We start from the raw sequence: 24,257 nt of genomic DNA on the forward strand, positions 1-24,257 counted from the left end.
AAACAAGAGCTAGCACCACTCCAAACTCAACACAACAAATCAAAACTGCTACAAACTGTGAAGCTATGACTCCCATTAAACAGACCATATTCTTTCAACAAACACATAGACAAACACAAGTACCATGATGAGTTCTCCAGCTCGGAGGTTGAGAGCGGTGGGGTCGTGGAGATTCCAGTAATCCTTCACCGCTCTGACCTGGAGAGAACTGGATGCCTCTGCGGAGAGACGGACAGATACAGAGTTGACATGAAAAGGCACAGACGGCTGCTCTGCCTCTATCTGACACCTGTGCTGCTTGCTATTCATCAACCTCTATTGCTATTCATCAACCTCTCCTCCCCTCTTTAACCAAAAAATACAAATTGCCTGAAGGCTTTAACGAACAGAAGAGTGAACCGACCTCTGAGCAGCTGTTTGATTTCTCTGCTGGCGGAGGACGTGGTGAACTGGTTGACGATGTCCAGGGCTGTCTGGTTGTAGGTGTTGCGCATGTTCACGTTGATGCCCGCCTAAACACACACACAGGGATTATTTAAACAAACCTCCTCCTGCTTCTCTCCTTTATTAAAGAACAACATACTGTAGGAGTTGCAGTGTGAAGTTTTCAACATTGTCTTTCAAGCTGCACCTTCAAAACAGTGGAACAGCCTTTCAATCACACATCAGCTGAGGTTAAAGGCATAGTTCAGTTTTTTTTAAGTGGGGTTGTATGAGCTACAAATGTCCATTAAGTACACTAGATGCAGTAGAAAGGTCACTGCCCCCCCTCACTGAGAAACATTGGCCCATCGCACTGCACCGAGACACAGGCAGTACACTGTTGTCAATGAGGGACTGCATCTAGTGTACTTAATGGGCATTTGTAGCTCATACAACCCCACTTCAAAAAAACTTAACTATCCCTTTAAGTTGTGTTTGCTTACATCAAGCAGCAGCCGCACTACTTCGGTTTTGCCGTACAGGGCGGCTTCGTGCAGAGACGTTCCCGCCTTGGTGGCCCTGTTGATGTCGATGCCGGCTTTGAGGAGCAACCTAGGAAATCAAATCAGAAACATGCATGTAGAGCCACAGGCGACACTCAGGAACAGATTCACCCGTTCAACTGTTGCAGACATCTGCAACATCTCATTAAGCCATGTACCCCCCACTCTTCCACCCACACACACATACACACACACTCTCTGGTGCCGTTAGAAGCTCAGATGGAGGAATGCTGATGGCACTGTGTCAGAGAGTGGTGCAGAGGAGGAAGAGGAGGAAGGGAGGTTCTGGTTTCACCATGTGAGGGTTGAGTCTAGATGGGAGGATGTAAACAACACTGAAGCACTGATATGGGATGTTAACTGGTTCGTTTGTGCAGGGAGTTTTTGAATGTTGACTGCAGGCACAACTGATTGATTATTATAATATTTATAATAATAATGATGTCTGAGAGGAGAGGTGACATGTCTCTCTTGTTTATTTCACCAGATAATTTACATAATAACAAATTATGAAACATAAGTAATTAAATTATGATACTGCAACTTCACTCAAAAGATATTACAACTTTTTCTCTTCAAATTGCAACTGATGATTAAAATACCATGGTTGATTTTCTTGAAAGCTGTGGGATTAGATGGAAAAGTTTACTGTACATTACAATGTAAACTTTTACCTTTGTTAGAAAAACTCATATTATAAATAAGATAATATTTTAAGGGCTTATATTGGAATAGTCATAAAGTCATAACATCATAAGCATGAAGCTCTGATTTGACAGAATATTAAATATTTTGAGATTAAGTTGTAATTCTGAGCATATATTTCAAATGTATTTCTTGACCAGTCATACTGTCAGGCAGAATGTCCTGAAGTACTTGTATAATACTTGACTTGACAACATGACTGTAAGTGGGGCACCTCAGAGTGGTTGGACAGACAGGAGGAATATTAAGCCATGATGCAGTATGATGAAAAAAGGAGCCTGAAGCGAAACCTATTGTAACCTGCACCTTCTTCCTTCACTCAGCAGAAAACGTTTTAATCTTCTTGGAATGAAATGTTGAGACGACTGAATGTCTGAACACTGTCAAAGTTTAGACTTCCTCATCTCTGTCCTGCAGATAAGTACCTGGCTCAGTCATAATGTGTACACTACAGAAACTGTGCTCAATTGTACATGAAGTATAGAAGTACTGTAATACATAGACGACAGTTCACCAACAACAAACCTTTTCCTTGGGACAAAATCCTCTGTGTTCACATGTCTATAACTGCTGTCCCGACCAGACATTGAAAGCTTCTCCTGCTGCACAAAAAGTAAGTACTATAAGACATCTGCTGCATAAGTATGGCAGTCTTTGAAGAGACGTAAATCCCTTAGAGGGAGATCACAGGCAAATTCTCCTGAGTAAACTCTGAATAAACTTGTGTGCTAATGCAGTGAATTTTTTCATTTCTTTTTGTGTTGGAGCTTCAACTTCTCTCCTGCGTGTCTACTCAATATTCCACTTCAGGCAGAGCGGAGGATGGAGCAAGTGTTGCAAAATGAGATCTGATAATTCAGAGGATGGGAATCGTTAGCAGCATGCCTGAGAGGCAGGGTGGAGCTACTTGGCTAAGTACATACATATTTACACCGATATGCTGGTATAAAAAAAAACACACACCGAGCTGCTCTCGGGTATCTGAGAAGAGTGAAGTCAAATACCACTACAGTTTAGCATGTGCTCTTTTTGAAAGTGGAGATTGTTACTGGGTACACTTGTGGCCTGACGCACATATATGGTTTTCAGTGTAGTGTTGGTAATAGTAGTGGTAAAAATAGTTACAAATGTGGTATCAATTAATAGCAGGAGCTTTCAGTAGCAGTGGAGGTGGTTGTAGCAACAGCAGTACTACTACCAGGCAGCAGCACAAGTGGCATTGGCAGTAGTAAAAACTGTTGCAGTCTTATACTGAAACAGTGGTGAGAAGAGCGGCAATATTGTTGTGGTTGCAGAAGCAGCAGTGGTATTGCTGGCAGCAGTGACACAGTGATAGCAATGGTAGCAACAATAGTAGTTAGAGTTATACAGTAGTTGCATCAACTTAGGGATCAAATAGAATATCCAACAGCACAAATCATGTTCAAAGCAAAAACTAATCAATAACCAGGCACCAGTCAGTGCATGTTTAGTCAGAGGGAAGGAAAATATAATTTAAGGGGATTGTTTTACTTCACAAAAGCAAAAGTGAGAGATACACAAGTCAAACAAGTCCTAACTAAATCCATAAAGTTTACCTGCAGCTGTCCCAGCCAAAGCTCTCTCTGATCCTGTCACCTCACTAACCTCACTAACACCGTCTGTTACTGTTGTTGTTTTGTTACTGTCTCATTTATGGTTGTCTAGTATCACTGTTTTTACTTTTAATGTCTCTGTCCTTACATAACTGGTTGTATGTCACTGTACGTCAAACTAACTGTCATTTTGTGGTATGTCATTGCATTATGTTGGCTTATTGTCTTTAGTCTTTCTTCTTTTGTGTCACTGTTGTTATATGTGCTTTTATTGTCTATATTTTAATGTTATACTCCCCCTCTCCCTTCCCCTTAGGAGGTCTTTCACCTCCTACCAGGCCATTGCCTTAATAAGAATGTATTCTTAGCAATTCTTGCCTGGTAAAATAAAGGTTTACTACTACACAAGGACAAGTTTTTGCGTGTCTGTACTGTATGTGGTGTGAAGCTACGGAACAGTCTAGACAACGACTAAAAGCAATGAAGCATCACTTTTTTATTTTTAGTTACCTTCTATTTTTTTTCCTAACACAATGTAATGAAGGGCAATTACGGAAGTGGGAAAAGTGATCGATTTATTTATGATTTGTGGAAAAGGGGATAGGATTCAGTAAGACCAGACCAATAAGATCCTTTTCAGATATGTACTGTATGATTATGCTTTTGTTTTTTTTTTTGTTTCCAATTTTTGTTCTTCAGCTGTTTATGTTATTTACAGATGAAGGAACAAACTGAAATTGTGCCTTATTTTGTTTTACATGTTCAAAATAAATATTCAAAAAATAATAATAGAAGCAGAGGGTGGAGCAGCTACTGTACAACAGTTATAGCTGTTACAGTTGGTAACAGTAGTGGCAGAAGTAGCATTAAAGGTACTAATTTTTGTGGAGATAGATAGATAGATAGATAGATAGATAGATAGATAGATAGATAGATAGATAGATAGATAGATAGATAGATAGATAGATAGATAGATAGATAGATAGATAGATAGATAGATAGATAGATAGATAGATAGATAGATAGATAGATAGATAGATAGCAGTGGTAGTAGTAGTAGTTATATCTGAAGTGGGTGCAATAATGATAGTGAAAGTAGTAGCAGTGGCAGTGGCAGCAGAAGTGGAAGCAGAAGACAGCTGTGTTGGTGTAACTGTGGTTCAAGTAGAAAGATGAATGGCAGAAACCCAGGCGGTGACCTCCCGCTCCGTGCTGCGCTCTTACTTGATGATGTCTTTGTGTCCGTTCCTGGCTGCCAGGTGGAGCGGGGTGGTGGATGGAGAGTCCAGGCTGTCGTGGCCTCCCTCGCCTTCTAACAGCGCCGCAACCATGTTACTGCTCAGCAGCAGCTGAGCCACCTGAGGAGAAATCAAACGCGCCCAGATAAAGATGAAAAAAAAAAAAGAGTGGCAGAATTAGGGCAAGAATTACAGCATTAGCAACACATGGATATATATGCAAAGCCACGCTGGCTGACGCTGCATGGTGGAAATGTGTGAACTCAAAAAATATATTGTATATGGCGTCTTTGGGTAAAGATAGCCCAGAGAAGCTTATCCACTGCTCAGCAGCTGTCTTAAGATACTGTAGCCTTAAATGACACAATCACTTCCACACACACACACAAACACAAGGTCTGTGTGTCACGGAAACAGCCCAAAGCTTTTATTCTTTCACAGCTAAAGTGCAAAGTCAGAGCAGACAAGAGAACATTTTAACAGACATATGAAGTGTACGTGTGTCTAATTCAGAATTACAAGGCCAGCTATATATCTCAGAGCCGGGCTTATCCGCTGATGTGACAGGCTAACAGTTAAACGCACTGCAATGGGCCGTGACTTTAATGTTGCAGCTTGCGTGTGTTCAAAAAGAGCCACTGAGGCTTATTTCCCTTTCACTCAAACAAGCTTAATTTATCTGGGTCACTTCATCTAAGCCAAGGCTCATGTTCATCAAAAAAAGGGCAAAATAAGATGTTTTCAGATGCAGATAATTGGATTAGAATAACTACATGAATGAAGAAGATCACTGCATAGGAGTTTGAGTCTCAATGAAAGACCAGCACAAGTTGAGAAATCTCACTGTGTCACTGTGAGGTCCAGTTCAGATCAGTAGGAAATCTATGAGGTAACTCCCCAGGAAACGTAACGCTCATCCTGACCAGAACCCAGGTGACATTACCAAGTCACATGAGGTCTGGGTGGGTCAATGACTCCCCTCAGTGAAATTCAAGAAGTTAAAGTCAGTCAGTTAGAACTGAAGAGGCTTTTCAGATGAGAGGTGAGACATGTTCATGGTCTCTAAGAGACACCACGACTGGATGACTGAGAATCTTCTTACATGTTCATCCAGGGCTCTGGACTAAATGGAGGCATTTTGCCCCTAAAATTTGAGACAGTGCAAGTAAAATTTTCATACTTGCACATGTGCAACCAACCATTTATTTGGTGAAATGTGGACGGGGCGATTCAAAGAAACTGGTATCTGTCACTGCAGGCCAATCTGTGTGAGGATCATTGTTGAAAAGGAATTGTGAATATTGGCTTTGAAAGTCAATTTACAGTGTGTGCCCCTAAATTTTCTGCATGCATGCACTCCTAAAATTTTAAGTAAGGGGCCACTGTGCTCCAAGTAAAAAAAAGGTAGTCTGGAGCCCTGACATCGATCAGTCACTCACTACACAAGAAATTACCAAGCAGAAAGGATAACAATACATTTGAAGTCATTTAGAAACAGTTTGTCATCAAACAGTCAAAATGTTAACCAATTGTGAAGCCTTTGAGGATCAGTTTTGGTGGTTTATGACTAAAAAGCTGCAAAATTCATGGCTAATTAGCTAAGTTGGTCAAAGTGTACATTAAAATGTACTGTATGTTAGTATGCTGGTGTTATTTCACCACCATGGCTTTTATTAAAGTCTTATGTTTCTATATTAGCCCAAAAAAAAATCAATTGAGCTCCAGGAGTTATTTACTGTATATTGCCTATTGGGTAATAATCATTAGCAATCACACTACTGGCGACGGTGGCCCTGAGAGCCCAATACACTGCAATTCTGGGGGGAAAAAGGCCAATAGACAGAGCATTAAAAAACTTTTTTTAAAGCATCATTAACTTGACAAATTTGCAAATACAACTCAGGCAAATATAAAATCATGTTGCAAGTAGCAGAGTTTCCAGGGGACACCAAAAGTGAGGAACTCAGCTGGGATGCATTTTCCCCATGTTTTGTGACTTTTCTGTGCTACTGTACCTGGTACTGACATTTTTGTATTCACGATGCTAACGATGGCAGTGATGATGACAGTGTATGAATCACGAATGACATCATGCTGAAGTTGGGCAACAATGACTTCACATAAATGTTCTCTTACCTTCAGTCTCCCAAACTCACAGGCCAGATCTAGAGGGGTCTTCTTAGCCTTGTTTATCAGACAGGGATTAGACTGGTGCTGCAGCAGCATCTCAGACTGAGGTTTGGAAAGAGGAAAGAAAGTGATGTCACCTCATGTATTATATTATTAACATGCACTCACATGCCCGTCATCCCGCTGCATCCTGTGTGTGTGTTGGTTTTGTCTTTGAGCAGAAGTTGAGGAACATTTGATAGCTTGTGTTTAGTATTGTGTCTTGTGGCCTGCTAAGAGGGTCAGAGCTTGGTATGGCTTATAGCTTATATGACAGGTTCAGGGGTGTGTGTGTGTGTGTTTGTCCGGTATGTGTGTATCTGTCGCTTAAGACATTCCAGAAACCAAACACATGAAGCTGAGGCAAAGGAATATGTGTGTTCTACGGCTTGTGAAAAACCAGTATAATGGCATTCATGGTATTACTGGTATTGTTGGTGGACAATACTGGCTGAGACACAAAGGGGGTAGATTTCAGTGAAATGCGAGGACGGGTAATGCCTTCAAACTTTGCCTTGAGCTCTGAGTGAGTATGTTTGTATGTGTCTGTGTGTATGTGTGTGTGTGTGTACTCACCACCTCATAATGTCCATACTGAGCAGAGAGATGTAACGGTATCTGTCCATCATGGGAAGGGGAGTTGACTGAAGCGCCGGCTCTCAGCAACAGTAATACGGAGTCGGCTTTACCCTGCCACGCTGCGTAGTGGAGAGGACGCATACCTGCAGACAGCAATCACACAAGTTATTGAGATGGGGAATCAAAAGCATGGCAGGCATTAACAGATCTGGGGCCAGATTAGAAAAATATCCTGCGGATCCTGTCTTAACTGTTTGGTAAGCATGGTAATTATGCGTAGGAAGAGCCATTCCACTTGAAAACGTTCTAAGTCAATGTTTCTATTCTAACTTAAGACAGGAAAGACGATCCTTAGGATGGTATCAGGTTATAACTGATGTTGGTTTCAGTATTTAGTGCCAACTGCCAACACTTCTTAACCCGAGTAAAGATGTGATTACATAGAATGCCTAGAGTTAGATGTAATTTGCCTTTGCAATACTATTGTAACATTAAACCTAAGACAGGAAGATGGAATAACACAGCTCCTAGAGAATAAACATGAGCTCACTGATTGGTCTGGCTTCCAGGCTAAAGTGAGAAGTAAGTAACTGAAGAAAGACTACTGATTTAACAAGCTCACATTCATGTTATATTAAAAGTTAAACTAATTCAATTCAGCAGCTCAGCCAGTGAGAACAACTGAGTAACATTCGCTCCTATGTAGCTCTGACAACTACATACTGTAAACCATAATGATGTCAAGTGACATTACCAAGGTCAGAGTTCCTACACATTTGACATTTCAAGATTCCATCCTTTTTCCAGACCCTAATTTCCAGACTTCTCTGTAAAAAAATTCAAATAATTTGTGACATTTGAGTAATTAGATGTGTTGATAATGTAAATAAATTATGCAATTAATCTTTTGTTTTCATTATTTTGAATTTGCATGACATTATGTCATCAGGAGATTGTAGCCAGGTACAATAGCGCATACAAAATAATTTACCATAACTTCAAGATAAATAGTGCCCCATCCTATGTCATGTGCTTCCCTGAGGCTGATGACCCTGAACGCATCTCAGCTTGTGATCAAGTAGTAAATAAAGTTAAGGTTGCCTCACTCAAAGTGCCTCGGCTGTCTTTCCCCTGAGGGTCGACGCTACATTTCACAGAAGTAGAATAATTCCCTCTGACAGTGAAGCCGTGAGTCACTGGCTGCAGGAAATTCTACAGTCCAAAAAAAAAAAAAAGTTGCCAGGAAGTGGTAAAAATGTAAACTCAACCTGTAAAATGTAACTTCAGAAACCTATAGCTGACACACGCACATTCTATGAGCGCTGCACGCCTCCGGTCCCGGCAGCCAGTCAGCTGCCACTCCCACAAATTCTACCAAATCTGTTCCACTTGGTCTCTGGAGATATTTGTCGTGGAGCCATGACAGACAAACTTCAAAGTGAATCATACTTATTCATATGGGTCAAACTTATTTTCAGATGAGTCTCAGAAAGTTGCAGACTCAATTTAACCCCAACTGAGTTTCCCAGCAATGAAAATATATATATTTTTCTAAGTAATGGGTTTGTGTAGTGACACTAGTTGGAGCTGGTGAAGCTGTTGATACCGTTGATGTCCTTGATATCCACTGTGGCCTGGGCCTCCAGCAGCAGGGACAGCAGCTCCGTGGTGCCTGTGAGAGCGGCATGGTGCAGCGCTGAGAAGCTGTGGGAGAGCAGAGGAGAGAGGGGGGGTGGGGGGTCAAGGGAGGGCAATAAGAAAGAGAGACGAGAAGATGAGTGGGGTCATAAATCAAACTCTAACTTTATAGCAGGTGAGTCCTTTTCAAAACTGCACTGGGATGTGTATGTGTGTTTGTACTAGTGTGTAGGTGTGTTCTCATTAAATTTCACAGGATGTTTGAAGTGAAGATAAAAATCTCGGTGTTTCTTCCAGCTGAAGTGAACCTGTTGGTTTCTGCTCAACATTAAATATCCATCCATCCACCCACTGTCTGTGCGGCTTATCTGTGCAGGGTCTCTGGAGCCAAAGCTGACAAAGGCTGAGGGTGGGGTTTTACCCTGGACAGGTCACCAGGCTGTCACAGGGACACATATTATAGAGATGAACAATGCATGCACACATACTCACATTCACACCTACAGGCAATTTAGAGTCACCAATGAACCTAGTGTGTTATCTGTGTTTGGACTGTGGGAGGAAGCTGGAGAAACTGCAGAGAACCTACATATAGACACAGGGAGAACATGCAAACACCGTCCAAAGATGCTTTATCTATTCCATATTCTGTGTCCATATTTCAAGTTGTGAACTGTTTTCTTGTCTGTATACAACAGCTTTGGTAGTTTTCCCTCAGTGGATGTGAGGGTCTGAGGTCAGAGGATGTTATGATGCTGTGTAAAGCCCTTTGAGACAAACTGTTTGTAAAAATGGGCTATACAAATAAACACGCCTTGTCTTTTGACACTGGCTGTGTTTCCATTGAAAATGCCATCAACAAGCAACTTTGGACTTAATCTAATCCTTATCTTTACCATTAGTTGGTGATCTGTGATGTTTTTCCATGTACATTGATTGTTGTACATTTATGTTGTGTAGGGTCACTCTAAAGTTTATGTCTTGTAATAACTGATATTGTCATTGTTGATATTGTTTTTGTTGTTATTGGTATGTTATTGTTTGATTTTTTTAAATTATTATTTTTATAATCATTGTTGTTATGGGTGCCATGCAGCTTTTCATATTATTTGGAAGTTTAGTTTCATTTCATGTGTGTTTGATTATTTTATGTGGCTTTTTAATGGACCCCAGGAAGAGTAGCAGCTACCAGGTATAGCAGCTAATAGAGATCTTAATAAAATAAAATAAAATAAAATCTCAAACTCAGCTGCTTTCTCCTGCTTTTTGTGTATTGGTGGCTTTCTGTCAAGATCAAACTCCATCTGCACTGCTGGTCGGGGCAGAATAATTCTATTTAAATCATCCTATGGTGACTGACAGTTGTGATTGACTGGTGATTGAGTCCTGCAGGTGTCTGGGCCGGACCTCAACCCCACCGCTCCACACCACCATCACCACTGAGCAGACTCCAGCTTCAAACGTCATCACCTTCATCGTGTCAGCGCCTGCATCTGGAATATTTTAGCTTCATTGTAGTGCAGTGGGAGGAAATGGAGATGTGTCATCTCCCTTTATTTACAGTCACTGAAGTTCATCAAAGCTTCAGAGATGAAATGTGTGTGTTCATGTCTAAGCGTCTGTCAGGTCACAATATATTCTACAGAGAGAAATTAAAGGCATCAATTCTTGGCAGCGACTTTTTCTTTCGCTTTGGGGCGAGACAGACACGGGGAGTGTTCGAGGACAGGTGACCCCTCCGAGGCAAAACATGAGCAGAGCTGGCGCTGCATCCACTCCCCTCATGTGGGGAGTCAAATAAAAACCAGAGTACAGGGGGCTTTCAGGTGATTTCACAGCGCCTCAGGCAGGCACAGCAGGAGCCCTGAGCTTCTGGCACCTGTGGTAATAAACAGTTCGGCTTCAAGTGGGAAGAGAAGTGACTGGAGCTGTGTCAGGAGGAGTCAGGGTTTCACTGTAAAAAATAACTGCTCCATTCTAAGTCAAGGTCAACTGTCATGGCTCACGCTGTAACCTGAGGTGTCATCAATCAGTTTGGTCCTCGTGTACACGTTGTCAACATCGTGCGGACAGCATCCATCCATTCTAGTTGTTAAATTCACCATTAGTTAAACAATAAGCAGGACCTATCATGTCCATTTCAGGGGCTTTTAATGTGATATTGGACCCCAGAGGAGCACTATTGAAAGTTTGAATTGATAAAAAACTCTGCGCCACCCAGATTTGCTTCCCTCTGTGCAATTTTCCCCAGACATATGTTCCTCTTCCACACGAAAACAGAATTTCAGTCAAATTATGTCAAATTTCGCGATATTCCTCGTTAAAAATAGATTCCGTTTTAATTGGCCAATTCCGCGATTCCATCCGTAATTCCGTTCCCTACACTGGGCACTGGTTGCCATATACTGTAAGGACTTCCGTCGAAGTTGTGATGTTACAAAAAAGACTTCGGATAAATTTTAGAGCTCCTGAAATGCCCCCTGGAGACTACTTCAACACACGTCTACCTTATGATATGGGACTTCCACGTCCTCTAGAACAAGTATAGAACACTTTAAACATATTTATAAGTCTGAAAAGCTGGAAAAGCATAATAGGTCCCCTTTAAGGATTCAAGATCAGTAAAAGAAAGAGCCTGGTAGCCCAGCCCACAGGGAGCCACACCAGGATGGATTCACCAGGGCCTTTAGGACATGTCCACATGTCTAAAGAGTTGGAACTCCTCTGCATCAATCATGACTGTGTTTGGGGCCTGACGTGCAATAGACCAATCAGAGTGCTATGTCCCATTCCCATTAAAAGCCAGGCACGCCTGCACCCTGATGGATTATTATAGAGACGTTTATGTCAGGATTCAACCATGCAGGCCCATGTCCAAAATATTAAACTGAGACTGCAGTGCATGCTGGGTGTCCGCAGTAGATATTTACGCCAAGTGCAAGGTGATAGTTGCACAAACACTGTGGGTGTCTCCATGTGGTTAATATTGAGTTATAACCAACTAGTTTAAAGTGTGTGTAGATGTGTGTGTGATTGTGAGCTCTGGAACAACCACACACTTTGCCCCTAAAATTTGAGACAGTGCAAGTAAATTTTTCATCTACCTGCACATGTAACCAGTAGATTTTGCTGTTTGTTTTTTTTTTAACACAAGTGAAATGTGGAAGTGGTGACTCAAAGAATCCAGTATTACAGTTGGTGGACCAATGTGTGTGAGGATCATGAATGAAAAGGAAATGTGATTATTTGCTTTGCAAGTCGATATACGTCCCTAAATTTTCTGCTTGCGCTCATAAAATTTTAGGTTAGGGGGCCACTGTGCTCCGAGTAAAAAATGTTAGTCTGGAGTCCTGAAAGAGCTCAAATTATGACATATAGAATAAGAAATTATGGTGAACATTTTGATAAAAGAGTGGAATACTCCACTACTGAATTCCTTTGGCTCAAAATAGCAACAACATCAGCAACGTTATTTGACAAACACACCTATGAACGGTCAGACGGGTACTGGCTACTTAAAGAAGAACTGTGCAAGTCCAGTCGCTTTTCCTGTGTTGCTAACCCTCCTCATGGCCATGTGCATTTGTTTTTAATTAAGCCGGTGAAAAATCAATCCATGGAGCGGTGGAACATTATATAACATATATGATGTTACAACGTGTGTATCTGTGTAGTCGTATCTGTCATAAACAAAAGATTGCGGGTTACAGAGCGCGTTTGTGTCGTGGTGCTGCAGAGACGAGAGCTGGGACACCGGGGGGCGGCGTCCAGGTACTACACTGAGAAGGAAGAGAGGCCAGATGGACGGAAGAGAGCCTCCATTCTCACTCCTAACAAGTCACAAGTCATGCAGTTAACTATCACAATTACTCTGGAGCTTTTTAATTAGGGTAAAAATGTAGCACATCCACGAGAAAAATCCTGCTTAGTTCCTCTTTAAACAAGGTGAGTGCTGCACAGTCTGAAACAAGCAAATACACTTGTGCTGTGTTTGTTTCCACCAGCTGCATTTTGTTTTAGCCAAGTTTACAAATCTGTACAGTGATAAAAATAAAAAAATCTAAGCATCTCCAGACAGTGAAGAAACTCATCTTATCAGTCACATTGTTTAGGCCTGGATGCTCCTCAACCACACATACACACTCATCCATTTAAGTACTCATCCAGCAGAGTATCCTGAGTCATCTGTTACAGCCACTCACTGTCTGAATGGTGTTGACTCAGCAGCTGTTTACTCACCTTCCTCTCTCCTCTTCATCCTCTCTGCACTGATCTCAAATATCACAGGTAACCTCCTCCTCCTCTTCCTCTCTCTGTCACTCTCTCTGACACTATACACACACACCATTGGACATGTTTCATTTCAACACCCCTATTGTGTATCACCTCCCACACACTGCCTTGACCCTGCATGTAGACACATGCATCCGGCCTAAGTCAACAAATACTCTAACATATAGCACACAGTGGCAAAGCGGGGAGTCCTCTGTGCGTCTGATGGCCTAGTTTGATATAAAAAAAACAACATCTGATTCGATAAGAACAGAGACTAAACACCTTGAATCAAGTTTCTTTGAAACAAGAAAGAACCTATCTCAGTGTGGAAAGACAGTAATGGGAGCAAAAGCAAAAATATATATATAAAAAGCCACCTCAAGAATTTGAGAAGGAGATCTATAATCTCACAGAAACATAAATCTGAGTTTTTCCTCAAAGCTTGTCAGGTTTTGGATTTCTCCACATGCTGCTTGTCTGAACTCTACAGGAGGCTAAAAAGACTTTGGAGGGTGTTGTCTTTCAAAACCAAGAATACAAAGCCAAAGGCATTTTATTGTACAGTTTATACTGGTATATCTTACGACTGACTTCCATCTATAATTTACAAATATAGTATAAAAGAAAAAAGTTATTTAGAAGTTACTTGAGGAGAAATTGTAATCTGTGATTGTGCACAACTGGAACCTCATTGATTATTTCCTGCAGAATGCAGCAGATCTGAACCGTCAGCTGAGCTGAAAATTGTTGCTTCTGACGAGACAAAATCTATTTCCTGTTTTTAGATTGGACAATAATGATTGTGTAGCACAGCACACTAGTGTGTCAGTGCGTGTGTGTGTGTGTGTGTGTGATGTGATTGCAGCGTGTCCACACATCCCCTCCTCTTACCCCTCTGAGTCCTGGTAGTTGATGTTGAGCCTCTTGGTGGAGCCCAGCAACTCTGGAGAGAGACAGATGAAGAAAGAGAGAGGGGGGGTGACAGCTATTAGTATATGATGACGCATTTGTGTTTTCATCTGAGTTCTCCAGAAATCTCTCCATCCCCACAGGACCCTGTATGTGTTTCCACAGCCCCCCCCCCCCCCTGCACCTCTTCCCATCATCGCTCCGTGCTTCAAACGCGCTGACAGCCTCGACAGGACAGAGCTTTCCTCACCTCCTCCTGCTCCACCCGTCTGACACCCCTCACGGCAGACAAAATGATTCATAAACAAATGATTGTGCCTCACAGAAATGTACCACTCCACCTCATTTACACCGCTATCGCTACGGGTCCTTGCTCTCCAGAGTGACAGCCGTAAAGAGCACCAACGTGTCGGAACAAAACGAGTATACGTTTCCTTTTTCCACGGGAGCACCCGGTGCACAAACAGCATGAACGTGTTAACAAGACTCAACAGGTTCTGATTCACTCACCTTGGAGGAGACAGACCGCTGCTTGTCCCATGTCTTACTCATTCATTCTTCATCCAGAAGGTCACAGTCTACTCATCTACCCTCTTTCACATTGCTCCTGCCATAATACTATCTATTATTCTATATTTTTTTAGATTGTCAACAATGTCTCCTGATTAAAAGTGGCACAACAGGTTGCTCTTTACATAATGGAAATAATTTCTCAATGAACTTCAAGAGACGGCTGCAAAGTATTCCAACGAATGTGTTGGTTTTGTTATTTTAATCAAAGGTATCAAAGTCAAAACAGCACTGACTTCCTCTTCTACATGCGTCATCTTTTCTCTGAGCATCCGACTCCAGTCCAGCCTAGTAGCCGTCATCCCAAAGCTCTACTCAAACCTTCAATCCTTAATGTGTCCAACAAACTTCCAGACACCACATACAGTACAATGCATCTGCCTCCACCTCACACATTCATGTCCTGCCCCAAACGGGAAGACTGGAAGCTCTCCTCACACGGCTAAATATCCGCGGACGTCCTACGGCCCAGAGCGGCTGTGAAGGCCCCACAGTCCACCCAGACCCACACAGGAGCCAGACTGCCAAGCCCTGCAAATACAGAGCCATTCATTGCAGTCAATCTCCCTCACTGTTTTCTCCCACATAGATGTGGAAAATCACAGAAGTGTGTGTGTGTGTGTGGTGGCGGTATGAATAAATAGACTGTGTAGACTTATTGTTCCGTTAGCTAACAATCTGTCAGGTTTTAACTGACGGTTAGCTCATTAACTCTGGTTTTATACAGAATACGGCCATAAAGCTGAAGAGTGTAAAGAAAACAGGGATTTTTACAACCTGCTGGATGGACTGACTTCTTTTTAACCTCGTCTCTTCTAACCAGGTCTCAACAATGTTATTATTATAGGAATGAGAGCTCAAACTAAAAGCAGAGGTTCTACCCCATAATCGCATAAATCTGAACAATCTCTCTGTAGAAAATGAGTGAATTTCTATGAATAAATCGGAGGTGGCAGAAACATGGATTACATCATCAAAAGCAAAAGGTTCAACAGCAGCTGCAGCAAAAGACTCGCTGTTAAAAAGCTGCCAGAGACTCAGAGTACATATTTCAGCTCCAAATTAAATAATGAACGATTACGAAGCCATTTGTGAATTCACAGCATACCATCTAGTTCCCATTGGAGCTCCGATCTAAATATTTCTCTCTCTTCTATGTGGTTTTTCTATGTCAAATTTCCAACTCACGAGGTTAAAAACATTCTGATTCCCACTGTTTTGGAGGAAACATCAATCTGCACAACCCGGGCACAGTCATGCTTTTTTTTTTCCCTTTTTCTGTCTTTGCTGTAATAAATTTACAGCAGTCAAGTGAATTTACAGTTTACAGTCGGGGGCGGTGGTGGTGGAGCGGCTTCTGCTGAAGACTGGAGCACAGAAAAACAGGGGGCCTGGGGGCACAGAAAAGGCACATTGATAATGAGACAGATAGAAGGGTTGGGCTGCCTGCCAGGACGGGGTCTTAACTGTCCCAGTGGTATGGAAAGAACAGGGCCTTTCAGGAGTTCTAGTTACAACATGAGCCAACATTCCTCACATAGCACACCCACCACGCTACCCCACTCGCTCGCTGTCTCTGCGAGTGTGAATCTACAGAGCTGTCAGCCACCTTTTCTCTGCTCCCTCCTCCCTCCTTTGTGCAAAAGTAGAAGAGGAGAGGGGGGGGGCAGATTCTGACATCACAATCAATTACACTACCAGCACGCTGACTCCGCTACCCCCCTTCACTCCGAGGAGCTGGTGCAAACAGATGTGTAGTAAATTGTGTTTTCTTGCACAGACAGGGAAATTACAGGGTTCTCTTTTCGCCTGCACAAACTCGATGTCACTGCAAACAAAACTCTGAGCGCTACGAGCCCGGAGAGGTGTCACCGTGGAAGCCCTCCATTGTTTTCTATGGTTACGACAAACAAAGCGCGGAGCCTGTGTGTGACGCTGTGTTTTGATAGCCTCATCAGATACACGAGCAGCATCGCTCCCATCCGCTGCCGCTGAGCTTCTCTCTGCACCTTTCTAATGCGAACCGAGGCATCTGGACAGAAGAAAGGGATGTTGTTGCTTTGATGTGGAGAGAGTGGCTCAGACAGGAGCGAGGGGGAAATAAAGAGAGGAGGAGGAGGAGGAGAAGTTAGGGCCTATTCCTCCTTTTAGGTGAGATAGGGGGGAATGTTTTTCACTGGGTGTCAGGTGCACAAACAAGAAAACACGCAGGACTTCTCTGCAACACATCAGAGGAAGAGGAGAGAGAGGAGGAGCAAGAGCTGGAGAATGTAAATAAATAAAAAATAAATAAATAAAAATAAATCAAAGATAACAAAAAATGATGGTTTGCTTTTGTTTGTCTCCACCAAAGCTGCAGCTGGCAGAAGCAATGGTTGCTTTGGTTCGCACGGCTGCAGAACTCATTTTAAAATGTCTTTGATCTGTTGTGTGTGAAAAACTGGAGGGAAAATGCATAAAAACAAGGAGAAACAAATCCAACCCAGCCAGCGCTTAAAGACCATAAAGCAGAACACACCATTGATCACTCTGTGTGGGTTCTGTCGCTTTGGGAAACAACCGCTGTTATTATAAATTCATGGATTAAAGCAACTTTTAGGCTGACATATTGGTGAGCTTCTCTTACACCAACACTTTGCCTCCTAGGCTGATAAAACGAGTGTAAATATCTATATTATACACCACTGACAGGTGAATAACACTGAGTAACACTTCATCATGGCACCTGTTACTGTTTTAGGCAGCAAGTGCATGTTGTCCTCAAAGTTGATGTGTTAGAAGCAGGAAAAATGTTCAGCGCAAGGATTTGATCCAGTTGGACCAGGACGACTGGGTCTCTCATGTGAAAAGCTGCAGCTCTTTCCTGCAGTGGTCAGGATCTATCAAAGGTGTCCAAGGAAGGAACAGTGGTGAAGAAGTTCACGCTCGTTCTGATTAAAAGTTGTATTTGGAAGCAAAAGGGACCAACACAATATCAGGCAGGTGGTCAGGATGTTATGTCTGGTCGGTGTGTATCATTCCTGTAATTCTGCATATTTATATGTCATGTGTTCTACTGATTACGCACTTCTGGTTAGATGCAATCTGCATTTTGTTGCCTTGCACCCATGACATGTGCAGTGACAATAAAGTTGAATCTAATCTTGTCTGATCTGCTTCAGGGTTTCTGCAAGTTTCACCAACTCAAATTTAAGACTTTTTAAGACCATTATGAATGAAATTTAAGACCTATATCATGACGAACAAAAAAACGTACAAAAGAAATGCAGAGTCACAAAATTACTTGCAATGTAAATTGGCTGCAATATATAAATTGCACGGTGGGCTCGTTTGAGCATTTGAGGTAGAGATACATGTGGGCATAAGAAAATTAAGACCTGTCTAAAATTATTCAAGACTTTTTGAGGCCTAAAATTTTGATTTTACAAATTTTAGACTTTTTTATACTTTTTAAGACCCTGTGGAAACCCTGTGTACAGAGGGTAAATCAAGTCTTTTGCTTTCTGACATTTGCCCTTTTCTTCTGCTATCTGAGTCCATCTGAGATGCCTCGTCTGGCCTTTATGAACTCTGCTGCCACATGTCATCCAGGATAAGACAATGTTAGTGTCATGACCAAGCTCTAAAGAAAGACGAGCTCTTCCACACAGAATGAAAATAACACAAGTTGCATGCAGACTTTGTTCTTTGGAGTTTATAAAATTTTGAAAATGCACCGATGAGAATTGAACCCCACTTTCCATCTCCATCCATAAAAGCTTTGCATTAACAAAAGCAGAGGACGCATTGATTCAGGAGATGCGGGTTGGGACGAACGCCCCCAAGCCACAAAGAGTGTAACAAAGAGGTAACCGGCAAACAAACAGCGAAGCCACAGCAGCCCAGAGCCAGACAAAAGTACAGGGGGAGAGAGAGAAGGGGGTAATTTAAGGTCATCATCTGTCTCTGTCGAAAAATGGTTTGTGGTCAGGTAAGGACCTCATCAAGGGGAACACTTATCTGAGGAACACATCCATCTAGCTGCGCTGATTACTGAGAGAGTAAACACAGCGCCTGAACCCAAACCACCAAGGCAGAGCGGGGACACTGCTCGACTCCAGCTGTCCCACACAAGTCCTAATAAGGCTCCAACAACATGATCAGGAATGCACATGTTTGTCCCTTGGACACGACCGTTTATCATCACCAGGACAACAGAGGTTTAATATTAACTATAAATTTTAGATGAAGCAAAACAGAAACAAACAGGCTCATAACCCTCTGAGTTCCCGGCTGACAGGGTCTCAAGCCGCAGCGGTGCCAGTGTCGGCTGCAGTTTGTTTACATCATATTGAACCACTGCTTCCACAGGTTTCCTGAAGAAAACACAAGAGTCACTACAGCTTTGAAAATAAATCACTGAAGTGGTGACTGAGACTTTCAGAAAAAAGCCTGACGTTGAAGTATCTATAGCTTTTCATGCCTAGTTCCAATTCAAAATGGTGAAAATGTGTCGGTTTTTTTTAGCCACAATGTTACTTTAGCTTCAATTGACTTCTCCCTTCAATATTCAAAAAGGTAAATCATGCCAGAGCATAATTATTATGTGAGAGCAAAGTTGCAGTGGTGCCCTCTGAAACATTCAGGGTGGTATACTGGTCCCATTCAGGGTGGGGGGGGTTGAGGGTTGTGGGTTGTGGGTGGAGGGTGTGTGTAATGCTAGTGAAACCGCTGGTGTATTTAAAACAAATACAGCATGAAGGCTCTACATTCATGGCAGCGTTAAGATCACTGCACAGCAGGACTCTCTACTTCTCTGACCTTGCCTGCTGTGGTGTCTCCCAGCATGCACTGCACCAGAACAGGTGGAGCGCCATGAACAGGTGGAAGTTTCATTGGGAAGAGGTGGGGCCGAGGTTTCTGGTATTTCAGACTAATTATAAAAGTGTTGCAATGATGGGATAAAAATGAATGGTCTATTTATTGTGTATGTCAGCAGGCTATTTCCATCAATCTAAATTGGAATCAAATCTGAAAGTGTCATGTGATAGTAGCAGATATGCAAAAGTTAAAGGGATAGTTCAACATTTTGGCAAATTGGCCCATTGCCATAATCCCTATAGTTATAGGAGTAGGTTTGTTACCTTTAATTGTCAGTGCAAGCTGTTTTTAGAGTTGTTTTCGAGGTAAATTCATGCAAAACCGCGTTCTGCGTTCCCGTCAGAGGCAGTTTTTCAGCAAGCAATCTCTGTATTTGCCTCTAAAACAACGTTCCGTTATTATCTCATAGCGTGGTGAATGTGCAGATCACAACTTGTCCACCAGAGCGTTTTGGAGTTGTTGGATTGTGTACAGTATTTGATGAGTTTGATGAGGGAAACCAAGAAATCCCATTAGCCAATGTAGAGTAGCTCTGAGCAGCTCGGGCTCAGCTTGCACCGACAATTAAAGGTAACAAACCTACTCCTAAAACTATAGGGATTATGGCAACGGGCCAATTTGCCAAAATGTTGAACTATCTCTTTAAAGCTCAAAAATATGGAGCTGTTAAAGTTCAGGGGAAAAAAGTCCAGGGGCCTCATTTATCATTGTGGATACACGTTTTTTTACACGCTCTTTCCCCCGTTTTGTGCGTACGCACTTTTCTCCGCCTAATTTGGGATCTATCAAACCAAAACCTGTCGGGAGAAAGTGCAGAAATTTACGACCAGTCCGACCATGGCGTACCGGCATTTACACGCTTTTTGAAGAACAAGAGGAATTGGCGACGCCGCTGCAGAGTCAGAGAACTGCAGTATGCGAGGGAGAGAGGAGCGCGGACACTGTTTGAAGTAGCAAGTGGTGGTGATGATGACCCCCCCCCCCCTCCCCCACCACCACCACCACCGCACACGTGTTGACGTCGGCACTTTACATGAAAAGCACAGCGACTCAGATTTTTCCCCTGTGCATTTACACTAGTTTGCTCCTAAATACTGGCTTTATAAAACGAATTTCGTTTTCTTTTGATATCATATTGATATTTTTCCCCTGCATGTAAGCTACAACTCTTCCACAACCAGTCTGTCCAGTCTGGAAAATAATTTCTGCGACGTGCGTGTGTTACGTAGCCAGACTGGACACACACAAGCAAGCAGCAAGCCCAATAATGTCGGCGCAAATCAAAGCAAATGAGAAAACATGATCGATATTTTTTGTGTGAATAATATTTATTGTATTTAACAAAAATGGGTGCTAGCTGCCCGACATCATTTTAGTAAAAGTCACAGACTGGTGGACTTCAATGTTTTTTTGTTTTTTTTTTAATATATAGCTATGCACAAATGAAAATCAAAGTCTTCCAGTGAACGGAAGTTGGGGGTTAGTGGAAAGGGGTGCAAAGTAGTACTGACTGGCAGTGGAAACCCTGCTTTAAATTATTATGACATAATCTAAAATAAGGGGCAGAATAAATATGATTCTTCTTCTTTCTGTTCTGATTCATTTAGATTTGGGAGTTTTTTTTGTATTTATTGAAGCCTTTCAATGCAAGATGATGTTTCTGACTGATATTGCCGTGTTACCGTGTATCTCGCCTTCAGAGAAATTCCGCTTCTTTCTCCGCTCTCCGTCCGTCTGTTGTCTTCACCGTCTTCCACTGACGTCATTCCACATGTTTCCAGAGTGCACATGGCTACTTAATATGCACGTAACTGATTTGCATTGACCATATATGGTTGCGTGGGGCTGTTTAGGGGGCTGGGTATGAGGCGTGTTCTCATCCACGCTTTTCTCAGGTCCGGTGTGATCTATCAAGGGAAATACCGTGCAGCCGTGTGTACGCGGAGTTTGATAGATCTGAAAAGAGTGTATATTTTTTGGTCGTACGCACATTTTGCCTTTCCGTCGTACTGAAAATTTAAGAGGACTTTTACACGCTCTTTGATAAATGAGGCCCCAGATCTATCTGACCTCTATGGAAAACAATTTAACTAATCTTCTTCTAATCTTTAACTAGTCTTGGTTGTAATTCAAAATTCAATGTCAATACAGTCCAACCCAAATAATGCAATCTAAGATTATTGAATATCAACTTGAGCCAACAACTGAACTGACTGAATCAGTTTTTGAACATACAGTATAATATGCATGTAGCTGTGGGCTGCTACCTGCATCACTCTATGAGAAGTAAAGATCTTTTTATCCAGACTTCTTTTGTAAAGTAAACGTTTACACAGCTGTAAAATAGGCTGAAGTTGAATTTGGGCGCTGTCTGTCAGAGATGCTCGGGGAAGGCATCTCACTGTCTAGTGTAATCAGCTGTAATCCTGCTAAGTCATAGACACACAGCCTGATTTGTAATGCATGCTAATGCAGCAGGCTGAATGGAGGTCCGTGCAACTGCCTGCAGACACAAACAAGAGCCTGAAGCAACATCAGCATCAGTCCTTAAATCAGTGGGTGAGCAGCAGCCAGATGAGAGAGTGCTACCTGCTAGACAGCACCTTTAGTTTTAGTTCTGCTAGTAACACTCTGCTGTGTATGTGTTGTACATATTGCAGACTACAAATGGAAACAAAACTGGATTGCTTGCAATGTATATGTGTGTGTTTCTGACAATGCGTTGAAGTTAACAGTCATAGATGTGATGCAGGCTGTGGATGCAGCTTTAGCTCACTGGCAGAGTTTCCTAAAACTACAGAGGAGAGGCAGGATAGTATAAACAGAGCACATCACACACCCAGGGGCATACACATACACCAAATTTGCAAAGTGACACACTTTAGCCTCATCAATTCTTCATCACTTGCTTCCCTGCCGCATCGTTTGCAATAAGAATAAACTCTGGAACTAGGTCTTGATAAAAAACCTTGACATCAAAAACAGCTCCGGGATGTATTATCCAATAAATTTGCTCCATTGTTAAAAATGTAGAGAATAATCTCCCGTTGTGCTGCTGGCAACTAGGTCAGAGGCATTCAATATTCGCTGACAATGAGCCAGTGTGGAAATGAAACAGATGATCTAAAGTGATGTGTTGCATACTGTGTATTAGTGCGTGCACGTGAGCCAGTGTCGCTACGTCTGTGTACTTCCTTTGGAACGACAGCAGATTAGAAGAACAAATGTAAACACACCTGCAGGTTTCATGTTACATAACATGCCTCAACCCTGCACCTCAGGGACAAAACACTTTACATACCATTCAAATAATCTGTTTACTCTACTTACCCAGCTCTGCAGAGCCCCTCCTTTATTTCCATACACTCTCTACTAAACCACAGGCTCTGGGTTAGCTCAAAATACTGCCCCTGGAGGTAAACACTGCTGGTTGTTCACATCTAACACACGCCTGGGGTTGGGAAATATATTGGTTAATAATCTAATATAAAGACATCATTATCAACATATGGGATTTATATATAATCTTTGCAGATCACAATATTAACTTCCATTAACTGGTGGATGATTTTACTGTACCACAATCATACAGTAGATGAATAGTTGATTGACATCTCCATTGGTGCTTAAAAAGCTTAATATTTTGAAATTTCAGACTGGATTTGAATCTATATTAAACCTAAAATGCACCAAAAAAATGATTGTTTTTCATATTTTTATTTATATTTATCATATTTAGGCCTGTCACAGGTGTTACATAATCGCCTGATCACAATCATATGAGCTGACGCAATCATTTTGCATAATTGTTCAAATGGTTTCCATCAGCCGGATGTCATATTTCCATTCCATCTGTATTTCCTCGTCGTTTTCCACCGTCCTGCTCTTTAATGACATCATCATGTTGCCCCTTCTTCTTCTTCTATTGGTCTAATGACACATGAGTGGAGCTCTACAAACTGTTAATCAAGATGCTTATTCAATGAACATCTATTGACATTGGCACCATGGATTTAGTTACAAAGCCTAAAGGCAAACAGAAATGTAAATTTATTTATACTGTATGTCTCAATGTTTAATGCCAATAAATGACTTATCAACTACAATTTCATGACAGCCCTAACTGTAGCTGATCAACATCTCCATTGCTGTACTTTGGTAGTTGTTGAATATTTCTGTGTTGAGATTGCAGGCTTGATTTGAATCTAAATTTAAAATGCACCAAAAGTGATTGTTTGTAAGGGCAGCCACTGCCAGCACTGAAAAACAACTTTCCTGCTCATATGCAAAGTTCTTTCAAAGAGGCTACACATGTCCTGCAAATGACCTTGACAGCTACACAAATCTGTGCCGACAGAGATTCACACTCAGCATCCTCACTCATTAAGGCAAAACAGGCATGTGATGGATCCTTAAAGGCACAACTGTTAGTAATTGGTATTTCAATAACATAGTATTCAGTCTTCAAGATACCCAGCATATTTACACAGTATTCACATTTCTGCTCGATAACTTACACCAAAATTGCTGTGGGCTGATTTTCTGTGCAGCATATCAAAGATTAACAATATACAGAGTAATTGTTTCAGCGCTATTAAAAAACTATGGAATGACAGTCATCCATGGAGATCTGTCACAGTGTGATAGCAGGTTAAATATTACTGATGACTAATAACTGTTACCACTGGCAGCTGTGTTTCCAGCTTGGCCATATGCTCCATTTAACACAGCAGGCAGCGTTCAGCGGTGGGAGA

General features: G+C 41.9%; 1 protein-coding gene across 3 annotated transcripts in view; it reads right to left on the reverse strand.

The window, feature by feature from the left end:
- Positions 1-24,257, reverse strand: part of LOC146967588 (caskin-2-like) — a 59,423-nt gene that overhangs the window by 18,166 nt on the left and 17,000 nt on the right. For all 3 annotated transcript variants that reach the window (XM_085761004.1, XM_085761003.1, XM_085761002.1), the window contains exons 3-10: positions 14,056-14,107; positions 8,858-8,955; positions 7,249-7,394; positions 6,640-6,735; positions 4,490-4,623; positions 927-1,035; positions 404-512; positions 124-218 (exon numbers count right to left, since the gene is read on the reverse strand). In XM_085761004.1, coding sequence (XP_085617130.1) covers positions 124-218; positions 404-512; positions 927-1,035; positions 4,490-4,623; positions 6,640-6,735; positions 7,249-7,394; positions 8,858-8,955; positions 14,056-14,107 — 839 coding nt within the window. The remainder of the gene's footprint in view (positions 1-123; positions 219-403; positions 513-926; positions 1,036-4,489; positions 4,624-6,639; positions 6,736-7,248; positions 7,395-8,857; positions 8,956-14,055; positions 14,108-24,257) is intronic.

This window comes from Trachurus japonicus, chromosome 19 (assembly GCF_045865225.1).
Source record: "Trachurus japonicus isolate A0001 chromosome 19, Traja_1.0".
NCBI lineage: Eukaryota > Metazoa > Chordata > Actinopteri > Carangiformes > Carangidae > Trachurus > Trachurus japonicus.